Source organism: Malaya genurostris, chromosome 1, assembly GCF_030247185.1.
Source record: "Malaya genurostris strain Urasoe2022 chromosome 1, Malgen_1.1, whole genome shotgun sequence".
NCBI classification, from domain to species: domain Eukaryota; kingdom Metazoa; phylum Arthropoda; class Insecta; order Diptera; family Culicidae; genus Malaya; species Malaya genurostris.
Genome location: NC_080570.1, coordinates 150,731,413 through 150,744,457, shown reverse-complemented (window position 1 = coordinate 150,744,457; position 13,045 = coordinate 150,731,413). Strand labels below are relative to the sequence as shown.

General features: G+C 38.0%; 1 protein-coding gene across 12 annotated transcripts in view; it reads right to left on the bottom strand.

The window, feature by feature from the left end:
• Positions 1–13,045, bottom strand: part of LOC131426183 (disintegrin and metalloproteinase domain-containing protein 33) — a 1,149,595-nt gene that overhangs the window by 22,524 nt on the left and 1,114,026 nt on the right. For all 12 annotated transcript variants that reach the window (XM_058588702.1, XM_058588703.1, XM_058588711.1 and 9 more), the window contains one exon: positions 3,159–3,226. In XM_058588702.1, coding sequence (XP_058444685.1) covers positions 3,159–3,226 — 68 coding nt within the window. The remainder of the gene's footprint in view (positions 1–3,158; positions 3,227–13,045) is intronic.

Genomic DNA, 13,045 nt, shown 5'->3' with positions numbered 1-13,045 from the left:
CTGTACAAAAATGGGCAGAATTTGATCGTAAATGTCTCTTGTTATATTTTAAGCAGCATTATTATTTTTTCCATTCGGTAATTGTGTAAAACATGTGTTTCACCTTTCACCTGTCTGATAAGTTTTTCCAATATGAGAAATTGTTTCGGAATCATTCAATGGTGATTTTACTTAGGTTCCCACTCGATGTTTTTTTTTTCAATTTTTTAGTTCTGAAAAGTGCAAGCTCTGCTTCAATATGTTGCTTATGGTCTAGATACCAGAATGACAAACTTTAGAACCGATTGGGGAATAATTTCCCGAGCCTTTTTGTCGTTATTTGATTGTTAAATAGGATGCTAGCCAAATATTGAAACTCACACCGAGTTGATCGAAGACCGTCTTTGTATTCATCATTAAAACAAATTTTTTAACACTAGGTACACTGATAAAAATCGACACACTGGACTTACACTGTTTTGCACTTAATTTTGCCGCATTTGATTTGACATTTCAATTGCAAATGTCAATCACTTCAAATCTTATTCAAGTGAAATCACATTGAAATCCATCAATCATAGGGAAAGGTGTTCGTTTACCGGCACCCCACTGTAACTTTTGACAGAAAGCAGATAGCGTCATTCCGACAAATGTCATGTGTGTGTAATAGCAGCACGTTCTGTTTTGTGCCGAATACTAAAGCGAAGATACGTTTGTACTTTTTGCTGTACCCAAAACAAATTTAGTTTGCGTGAAAATCAACACAAAAGTTTTTTTCTGACTTTTTTATTGTATCATAAATTGAACAGCATCAATCGAAAAGGTGCAAACCTTTTTCATCGTCTGAAGACTTTTATAAACTTTTGAAACTTCGATTGTTTCGAATTTACAAACTTTTGAAAGCTGGTGCGTTTTTTTTTTGTTTTTGCTAGCCAAACTTAAAGCCAACTTAATATTGCCGCAATTGTCTGAACAAATGAATACTTAACGGGTGATTTTTGTATTTTCTTGGCAACACTGTTCTTTGACAGATCACGCGTGAATTGTGCCTTGTACTGTTGCCAAATTTATTCAGTTTGGTCTATAAATTAATAATGAATCGACTTACAACGTCTAACATTTGGTAAATAGATAAAGATTTGAAAAAATCCTTTTTTATGTTTTTTTTAAAAATCAAATGCTATACCTTTTGAAAAATCATCCTTCAATAAGTCTTTTATCTAACCCCTATTTACACGCGTGTTTACAAAGCATACATACGACTTTGTGACTACTTGGATAGGGTCAACAAATATGGTCAACAAATATTTCTTGTCATAATTTAGAGTCATGTTTCTTTCTGAGCTGCGATGGCACGTGTGCGACTGAAGAACGCTATATATATATTTTTTTTTATTTAGAAAAATAATGGGAATCCCCTCGTGGAACGAACCAGTTGGACTACAATTTGTTCTGAATCCAGAGTCCGGCACAGTTTTGAATTCCGATAAATCTGTCAACTAGTTAAGTGATTTGTTTCACGTTTTACTTCTTTTCCCCTTGGAAATTATTTTTAAGTGAGTTATATCCACTCGATAGTAAGTTATGTTTACACAACTATTCAATTTTAAATTGAATGCGGTTTACTTAGTTTTGTATCATTGAATAGAACTCTTCTGTTAGGTGGCCTGGTTGATTGTTTTTTTTTGAAAACAATAGAAGGAGTAAATAAAAGAAAAGATTTCCCCTTTGACTATAGCTACCTACCACGTTGGCTGAGAAACGATAGAACATCCTTTAATTTTGCTCCGCATACACAGACTCAACTATGTATGGAGAACCAAAAGCCCGGATACGTAGTGTAGTTTAGTTCGACATGCAACCACTAGATTCGACCGTGAATCCTTCGAACTGAGTATCTTTGAAGCCGTCTGACTGTCGGAACAAAACTAATTTCGTTTACCACAGATTCTCTGATAAAGTACCGATTATATCCCTCACAGAATCGCGTAGATTTCTGCTTAGAACACAGCACAGTATCCACCAAGTGAATGAGATTGCTCTACTCTCATTCTACGACAGTAGACACCAGCACCAGTACGACCATTCAACAGAGAACCGTCCGTATAACAAACTATGTGTTCATCAAATTGTCGTTCCAAATAACCAGACAACCATTCCTCACGAAGAGGATATCTCACACTGCATATTTTGACAGGAATCACAAGCGAGTGTGGCTAGTAGCATAGTCTATAGGGTTAGAATAGAACTCTTTCTGTTAGGTGGATTGACTTTTTGTGTTTTGACAACAATAGAAGGAGAGAATGAAAAAATAGATTCGAAATTAAGTGAAAACTTAAGTGTAACTTTCTGTAATGAGTTTGGACTAAGTATTGGTTTGTTAAACAAAATCAAAAAGTTCCAAAAGGATCCAAAAAACAAAATAAGACCAATCCTGGCAAAGTAATTAATAAAAATGGCAATATAAATTTGAATTACTGTGGCAATTTTTCAATTCTGTTAACCATGGCTTTCAACGAAAAAGTTGAAAAATTATAATTTATAAACGTTGTTTTTGGAAATAATTACAAACCAAACAGCTGACGATTGAAATGAGGACCTCGCAGTTACCAAATTTTATTACATTCGACCTGAAGAACTCATAATAAATGTGCGTGAACTTTTCTTTCCAGCTAGGGGGGACCGGTAAACAGAGAAATGCATTAGGAGTTCCGTGGCGGGGGGAAAACGAAAAGAAAACAAGCCAGAACTGGGTGGGAGGAGGCTAGAGGCGTTGGGATAGGGAGAGAACGTTTTTCTTTTCGCGGAAAACTTGGGACTTTTTTTCCCCATTCTTGTTGTCGTTGGGACAACTTTGAGGGAAGTGTTGGTTATTTTTCCGGTCCGTAACCGTCCCAACAGAAACAAAAAGAAAAAAATACAGAAATCGCTGGGGATATCTTTTTTTTTTTGCTTTCGTTCTTTTCATTTTAGTTGGCATAAATTATCACTGAATTGTTATTGTTGTTGCAGTATGTTCAATTGCTGGTGAAAATGGTGGCAATAAAAATGATGAAGGTGAAAGTTGTTTTTGTGTGTGTGTGGCGGGGAAAAAATGCTTTTGGTTGTTTATTTTTTTGATTGTCACCTTACGCGCGATTCTACGGATTGGGAGAAAATAAAAACAAAGCGTCACTTACCGGAATGCGTCGGATCGTCTTCGCTGCCCGAGGTTCCCGTCATTCTGCGGAGAGATTTGTGATCAACCCTTCAAGGGGGTGGTTCCGAGTGAAGTAAAATGGAAAAAAAGTTCGTTAGTAACAAGAAATCGAGAAAACGAAACGGGCAATTATTGGGAAAGCGCTGCGGCAAACTGAATTAGGCTGCCCGAATGACACGAAGCCCGGAAGTTCGCCGGAGCGCTTTGCTTTTTATTGACTAATAGTATATCAACTTTCCTAAGAAAATAAAGGCAATTTTGCTAATCATTTCTGGTGGATCACGGGGATCAAGCTTGATAAAAATAAACATGGTCTCACTGGCGTTCTCTTCGTTTTTTTTGTGGTGGTGGGTTGCTGCTTGCTTATGCACACAATTCTTTTAACTGATTTTGCTAAGACAAAGTCATTTGGCAGACTAAAACACACTAAGTAATAATAGGTAACAGTAATCATGTAGGTAAGCTAGATTTGAAAACGAACGATATATGTATATTTATAAATGTTTGAATATGCTATAACTGGCATTTGACTAGATAACTTGATTTGAGCTTGAAAATTTTCACAGCAATCATTGGTGTTCGGATGTATGTCTGTGTATGTGTGTGTACGTGTGCGTGTGCGTGTATTTTTTTTCACGATGCAAATTTGTTCAATGTTCGGTGTGGCATGAAATAAGATGTCGTAATGATGGTGTGCTCCTGATGAGATATATCATGCAAAATTGTTCCGTGATTACTCGAATGGTGATGCTGATGATGATGATGATATCATTGATGGTGCATTTTTTTGCTGCAGATACAGAACACTGGAATAGGATTGTCGCTAGTGGTTTCGTTGCTTTTCCCGTCAGGATGTGACAGTCAAATAATTGACTTTCCGAACTGCTTCCTTATCCCTAAAATAAAACAATTTTCTCGCTTCCCCTTGAGGTGATGATGGAAACATACATCGGACTGAGGGTCGAATCCAGGCAAATTGGAATGAGTTCAACGATGTTATGAATATCATACTGCGTTTCTTTCAAGTCAGAATAATTTGACAGTCACACCACTATTCCCACCTTCAACAGTAGTGACAATCTTATTCCTGCTTTCTGTATCTATTTGTGATGCGTAAGGTGTGCGTTCGTGTGTGGTGTGATATTTATTTTGAATATAGAAAAAAAATTGACGTTGTTGTTGGGTGATTCTTACAATTACTGTGTTGCTTCCCGTGAACGATGTTTTTTTTTCTTTTAAAATGTACCTATGTCATTAAGTAGTCTATCGGAAACAGTATTATTCTGTTATAAAATATCTTTACCAGCGTAGCCAGAGTCATACCATTGTCGAAGGTACGTTGAGTATTTCAGTTATACAGATAACATTCATATAGTGAGTATTCGTTGCTTTGTGACGATGGTGGAAACATACATCGGACACAAGATCACAACTTGTCGAATCGAGTAGTCTTTCAACAAAATACGTTTTAGGAAGTGACGCTTTAGATGAAACATCACGATTTTCATCATAAGTATCGAAATGGATGATGAATTCTTGTATTTGGACTCAAGGATGACCGTCGATAACGATTCCAACAGAAAAACATAGAGTCGTATTCTAGTTGGAAATCGTACTTATTTTGGACTAGAAATTCTTTTATAAATTTTACCAAATCAAATCATTAGCACAGAATTGTTTATCTATATACAACATATTAGACCATGTTGGAAGCCGGAACCCGATGCGTCCTTACTTTTTTTCGAATGAAAACAATTAGAAACCGTCTATTGGATGATAGCAGATATATGACAAGTTACTACACTAAGACAAATTTCTAACTCAGATAAACAGTTTCCCCAGAAAGAGGAAAAGTGTTACTGCATAGCTAAGGAAATACGAATGGAAAATAACCCGAATGACCGAACTTTAAATGTAAAACGCACTTGTTGTTAGTGCAAAACAAAACGGTTCGACTATCGTAATCCGAACATTAAAACGGTGCGAAGAGAATCAGCGAAACGCGTTTCGGTGAAATAGCTTTCTGCGAAATGGCTTTCGGTGAAACGAGTTTCTGCGAAACAGCTTTTGATGAAACGACTTTCGACTAAATTGCTTTCAATGAAATAACTAGGCAAAACTGCTATCATTGAGATGAACTTTCGGCGAAATGAATTTCGGGGAAACGGCTTTCTATGAAACGACTTTAACGGGTTTCGTTGGAACGGTTTTCTGCGGCAGGACTTTAGACTGATAAAATGACTGGACAAAAGCTTTCTTTCAACGAAATGAGCTTCCAGTGAAACGAATTGCGGTAAAACGGCTTTCGGAGAAACGACATTATGCGGAACGGTTTTCGGTGAAACGGTTTTCAGAGAAACGACGCTTCTGATAGAATGACTGGATAAAACTGCTTTCAGTAAGATGAACTTCCGATGGAACGAATTCCAGCGAAACGACTTCCGGAGAAACCTTCAATTAAATGACTGGACAAAACTACTTTCAGCTAAATGACCTTCAGTCGAAACGAGTTTCGGTGAAGCGACTTTATGCGGAACGGTTTCCGGTGAAACAACTTTCACATAATGAATGCTTTCGATGAAACGATTGGACAAAATTACTTTCAGCAAACTAAACTTCTGGCTAAATGACTTCCGGTGAAACGACTTTCTGCGAAACAACTTTCGACTCAACCGTTTCGGTGAAACGGCGTTCGTCGAAACGACTTTATGGTGAACGGGTTCGGTTTTTTATTAAATGACCGGACAAAACTGCTTTCAGTAAAATGAACTTTCTGCGATACGGCTTCCGGGGAAACGACTTTCGGTGAAGCGACTTTATGCGGAACGGCTTTCGACGAAACAACTTCCAGCTTATCCGCATTCGATGAAATGACTGGACAAAACTACTTTCAGTCAAATGAATTCCCGGTTAAATGGTTTCCGATGAAACGACTTTTGGTGAAATAACTTTCGACTAAACCGTTTTCTATGAAATGACTGAACGAAACTACTTTCAGCGGGATGACCTTTCGGCGAAACGACTTTCGGGAAAGCGGCTTCCCGTGAAACGACCGTATGTGGAACGGTTTTTTTGGTGAAACGACTTCCGTGAATCAACTTTCGACTAAGCCCTTTCCTGTTAAATGACTGGACAAAACTGCTTTACGTAAAATGTGCTTCCGGCGAAACAATTTTCGGAAAAACGACTTTCGGTGAAACGACTTTATACGGAATGGTTTTCGGTGAAACAACTTTCAGCTAATCCGCTTTCGATCAAATGACTGAACAAAACTACTTTTAGCGAGATGAACTTTCGACGAAACGACTTCGGGGAGACGGCTTTCGATGAAACGACTCTATGCAGAACGGTTTTCGGTGGAACGATTTTCAGCGAAACAACTAAACCGTTTTCAATCAAATGACTGAACAAAACTACTTCCAGCGAGATTAACTTTCGGCGAAACGACTTCTGGAGAAACAACTTTAAACGGAACTTTTTTTTGTTGAAACGACTTTAAGCGAAACAACTTTAGACTAAATGACTAGACAAAACTGGTTTTGAGCTAGATGAACTTCTGTCGAAACGGATTCCGACGGAGCTAGTTTCGTAGAAACGACTTGAACGGGTCTACGGTGAAACGACTTTCTGCGAAACAGCTTTCGACAAAGGGCATTCGACGGGACGACTGTGCTCGACTTTTGACCAATCGTCTATCGTCTGAAATGATCCGCTTCCGCACTGGCCGTTCTGGATTGAAAACCAATATTTTTTTTGTTTGACACGACTAACGTTTCGATGCTATTGATTTGTGTCTTCATCAGGGGCAGCAGTATTTAATGGATTTAGTCATAGTTTCTCGCCAAAAAACGCTCTTGTAAGTATCAATAGCTGTCTAGATAGGGCTTCATAAATTGAAGAACATCAATCGGAAAGGTGAGTGGATTGAATATTTTATGAGGTAAATTCCATCTATTTCGTGATTTAATACCGGATGCTATCAAAATTTTCGCAACCAAAGATTTGTTTTATCATTTTCAAAATGTACCGATTTCGGTTACCGGCACTCCATTTTTTTTCGACAAATCGAGAAAAATTGTCAGTATATGCAGGCTGCTATCGAGAAAGCAAGCCAAAGTTTTGGCCAAACATCTAGCTGCTCATACAGGAGATGCTCCGGCTAAGAAAAAACGTGGAAGACCGGTCAAATCAAAACGCTTTCAAAAAGAAAAAAAAAGTTTTTTCTTTGAAAAACTGCATTAATATATTTTTAGTGAAATTTCTTGGAACAGAACACTTTTTTTTAAAATGACCAAAATTTATCGCTTTTCTAAATTGATAATATCTCTTTTCAATCAAATTAATCAACTTAGTTTCTTAATCAGTGTCCGCAGAATGTGCACTAAATCAGAAGTTATATGCTTAAAATAAAAAGGCGTCGGTAACTTTTGCATCCTACATAGTTCGAAAAAATCTAGTGATTGTACATCTCCTAAGATGCACATCATTGAAGCGTCATATTTCACACAAATTCATATTCAAGAACATGTAAAACTGTGTGATTTGAAAATTACTTGGCTTGAATTGGATGAAATAAAAAAAACAAAAGATCGACAGCAACAGCGCGACTTGAACCGAGAAACATTAGATCACAAAGCACGTCAGATAATTGACCGAATTACAGAAGCCCATATATGCTTGATGATTTTTTTGCTTGATGAATAATTGATACATATAAATTTATACAGTGGCACTTTGGCAGCCGATTGCAAATTACACTCGGATACTGTAGAATTCTGTAAGAGTGGAATATTGAAAATCATTTGAAAAGTTAAGTAGTTATGAATTGTATCGTTTGTAGAATTATGACATAATTCATAATTTTTTTCTGTGTATCATAGAACACAAATAGCTATATCAGAAACTGAATCTCCACCGTATCTACTATTGACATAGATAAGAATGAACGAACAATTGTTAATGAAAATTCATTAAAAATTGTAATTGCACTAACATATTCTGAAACGCCCCTGAAGAAGACTTGAACCAATGGCGTCGACACGTTGGGTGCTGAAAGCAATGATATTTATTTTAATCCCGTATTGCCTAAAAAGCCGCAAAATTCAGTTGAAAGTTTACAAAAAAAAAACGATATATGCACACTTAAGAAAAAATAGTGTTAGACTTATGTTCTAACTTTATTTTGAAAATGTGTGATTTTTGGCACTCGTAGCAAATGTGAATTGCACACCATTCGTTTTTCTCTGTTTACGTCAAAGCAGGAGAATATTGAGCCTTGTTTCACTACAAACAAGCATTTGATTTAAAAGTCAATTTCCAGCGCTTTCTAAAAGATGGAGCCACCAACGGATTTCAGGTAGAATTGTCCAGGCAGAAACGGCATGAAGAGTGTCGAATGGGAAATTCTTTCTATTCTACCTGTCATATAATTTAGAATCTGACAGCCTCGTTATTCGATCTATACTTCGGTTTTGCTGAGCAAGGCTTCGTTTCAGTTGTAGAAATCGAGATTGACTCGATAACTACGTTTCCATAATAAAGTATTAAATCTGGTAAAAACGTTGGAAAATTACTTTTGGTCGCAGTATATATTCACTTCGCAATAAAATTAACAAAAGTTGATAATTATTCTTCAAGGAAATAAAATCATCTCAGGTAACTTTAATGACTCGTATAATTTCCATCCATTTTGTTATTCGGTGACTAATTCGGTTCCTGCCAAAAAGGAAAAAAACGCTTCCGTTTCGACCCTCGCAAGAAGAATTGCTTCCTCCAACGGTGTGATAATTAATCAGTGTGGCCATCACCATTTCTTAGCGACCACCATAGAAACCCAAAACAACAACGCACGCACACCCCCTAAAAAAAACCATCGGCTCCTTCGACAACACGAACGATACGAAGTGAAATGACACAGAGTTGCAAAGAAAGAAAAAAAGAACCGGATTACTTGTTTGTGGGCTAAAAACGAGCAACCACAAAGCTGATTAAATTGATGTTTCTGCTTGGCTTTTCCCGGCCGCCATGAACCGCCATTCGGCTACTAATCCCTCGAAACATCATGGGAACGCGAATCCCGGTTTGGGGTGGTGGACGAAGAGATGGTAATTTTCGGAGTCAAGTGGACAATTTGTGGTTGATCTGGAAGGGGAAGTCAGTTAAAACTGAACAGTTTATCCAACAGCTTCCGTTGTTTTGTTGCGAAGAAACAAACGCTTATCTTTTTTTCCGGACATGCTCCAGACAGTGACAACAAAAAATTGACGTTTGTCAAACGGTTCCAAATTAAGTCGGATTTTAGTTTTTTTTTCGGTTGAGTTGACTGGGATTTATCTGATTGTACGTAAATGGAATGAAACTTTTATTTAGTTTTTTTTTCTTTCGATGGAGATGTGAGACGCTTTCCGACTTCCGTCTTCCGATGGAGACGCACACCGTTCTTTATTTCGCAGTAGGCACTGGCTGAATTGGCGAAAGATGCGATCTATTTCTGAGAAAAAAAAATAAACTGGCATCAGCACTGCTGAGTTCGCAACTCGGTGGAGGCGAAACCAAAGGAGAGTAATAAAATTCTATGATTAATGATCGACTTTGTCGTCCAGTCCAGGCAATACATCCGTCTGCCCGTTCGTCCGTCTGTTCGTCGGCATTGTGTACTGAAACGCGGGACGACGACGGCGACGATGGTGATAATTGTAATTTTTGCTGAAAGTCCAGCTTTTTTTCGCTTTGCTTTGACCGTGATGACATTTATAACGACACAGGCCGGAACGGAGAACGGTAATAATTTTCTGGTTAGTTTTGCTTCAAACCCGTAGAACAAATTATTTGCTCTGAACTGAGAAATGCGATGAATTATGCTGATGTGGCTGATGGCGATTCTTGATGGTGGTAGGTGATGAAGAAAAGGGGCTGGCTGCTGTGGGGGAGGAAGGGGTTATGATCGATGACGATGGGTTGGGTTGCGGCGATAGAAAACGAATCGGACGCATGCAAGAAATGTTCGTAGGGTTGTGTGTTGTATATAATCTTCGGGAAGTTGGCAAACTTTCAAGGAATTGCAAATGTTTAGCCTGAATGTCTGAATGTTGGATTCGATTAGGATTTTTCTTTTCTCATTTTTTTTTTGGTTTTCATAACACAATAACTACGGCCGAATTCTGCCAGATTGATTTCGTTAATACTTAACTTGTAATTTGATCTGTGAATCGATATTTATTTCAAAAACTGTTTGCTCTCATATCTCGGAGTGTGATTCATCACGGGTTCTAGTGCGAAAGCAAACAACACGACAGGTGGAATTTTCAGTTTTCTCCTGGGCAATCGCATCAAAATACATCGAACGCACCTGCTCTGGAATTATTTAGATCATAGGTAACGTATTTCACAGGGGAAAACAAAAAAAAAGAAGCAAACATCAAAGCGAAATTTTATTCCACCCATATCAATCTTATCAATACCGGGGTGGTGCCCAAAGTAATACTCGATTCTATAGATTGATTCTGATGTTTTCCAATTCGCCAGTTATACATGGTTCTATGGTTGCTATGGTGTCAGTTTACATGTTGGCAGGAAAGCCCATCAAGGTAGGCGCACCGTTTTTTCCTGGTGTGTTCGAATCAAAATTTGAAACAGGTTTACTGTTTTCGGCATCGTGAACTTTATCTTTTAGGTTTTAGATAATAATTTGGTTATTCTTTCTAAATGCAGATTTTTCTTACGCACCCGCACGATGATAGTTTTTAGTAAGATAAACATCTTTTCAAATTAAAAATGATTAAAAACGATCATTATAAAATATAAAAGTCCCCAACTTAACATCCTCAGATCAGTAAATTCAGTCTAAAAAATTTCCCTGGAAACAATCTTTACGGTCTCAGTAAGGCGTCGAAAGAGTACACTGAAGTCTTCTTTTTACGGGAATACGCACCGTTATTCGTTAACCAGTCAAAAAACAGAATATACTTAATGATAATAGAAGGACGTTTCTTTATCAACAGCATTAAAAACGTGCACTGCTCATACGAACCAAGTCCCAGCAATGACCCCAATGAATCATTCTAAGCTCAGCTGGAACGGATCTAGCAGAACTGTTTATGATGGGACGGAAAACTTGAACGCTATGAAACTAACAGATCGGTCAGAAGAGCTGAATAAATCATATACCAAACTCCTAATCCTTACTCACTACGGCGCTAGTAACCTTAATGGGATCTTTGGTCGGACGATGACAGGGAAGGGAAAAATATGCGTATATTCCTTATATTAGGGGCGGCCCACGACAGAGTCTGACCCGGAGCGGGCGGCTGACGCTGTAAGTAGACGCTGTTTCTCGTCAACTACAGGGTCATTGTCAGAGGTACCAGTCGCTGGCTGGACCTTCATAGGGGTCTGTCGCTGACGATGTCCAGCCAGCGACTGGCACCATTAAAGAAGGTGACAAGCGATTATAAATACACTCTTCTACTCAATTCTTGATCGGAGAAATAGGTATAAAGCGAGAGGACTACTGTTTGATGGACAGAGAAGATGTTTGGATATAAGGTATCGGTCGGGTGACGGCCAGGATGTAGAGCATGTTCGATGTACGTTGCTACTATGTCTGTTTCGCGTTTTAGAGTGACTAAAACAAGATCAGAGTGGCGAAATGGTAGCGCGTATGCACGGAATGCATAAGAACGCAGGTTCGAGTCCTGTCTCAGAGCGTATCTTTTTCCAAAAATTCATCTTTTCTGTTAGTTTTTCTTTCACTTGGCTTCTCCAATATATATTTCCGCTCAGTCATTGCAAAAACTGAACTTAGTCATGGCGGCTTTACGTCAAACTAAAATTAATAAATCGCAAAATTTTCGGTTCTATGTCACTGAAAATTTCAACTAATTGGTTCTTATCATTTCCAAGACGAAGATGGAGCAACGAAAACTGTTAATGGCGATCATTATCGAGCCATGATTAATGATTTTTTATGCCCAATGGTTTGAATGGCTGCTGGTTTCAACAGGACGGTGCCACATGCCATACAGCTCGATAAACATTCGATTTGTTACGACCACTGTTCCTCGGACGAGTCGTATCGAAAAAAGATGATTTTGACTGGCTCCCGAGATCACCCGATTTGACGCCTCCAGGTTTTTTTATGGAATTATTTTAATAGATAAGCTCGGAACTATAGCTTTACAACCAACCAAAATAAATAATAATCGAAATGAAAATAAATAAAAACGCTTTTTTCACATAACAAATGCTTTCACTTTTCAAAATTTGGCATCGAAGTTCTCAAATGATCAAAAAATAAACAACGAAAAAGAAAAAAAAAACGTAACAGGTTGAACATCTGTGTCAAAATTCAGATCCAGGCCAAAAATCAAATTTCAGGTCTAGAGTTGAGGTTCAGAATCCAAGAACATAATCCAGGTATGAAAAGCTTCCAAAAATTAGGCCTTGATCTAGGTTCAAAAACTAGTTTCAGAATCTTGGGATAGAAATAGAGTCCAGAATCCAGGTCCTAAAAAGATTGCCAGCCCCGAATCCTGCTCCAGATTCCTGGTCCCAAATGCAGCTCAAGAATTCAGGTTCAGAGTTCTGATCCAGCTCCAGATCCCAGATCCTGATCTAGAATATTGGATCAAATCAGATTCAGGTCCAAAATCAAGGTTCAGGTCTAGAGCTAAGGTTCAGAATCCAATTACAAAATTCAAAAATTGGTTCAAAAATTACGTCCAGAGTTTCGGGATAGAAAGTTTCAAATTCCCGAAGTCTGCTAAAGAATCCAGGTTCCAAATTCAGGTCATGAATACAGGTTAAAAATTCAAATTCAGACTCCAGCTCCCAGGTGTAGGATTCTGGTTCAGAATTGAGGATCAAAAT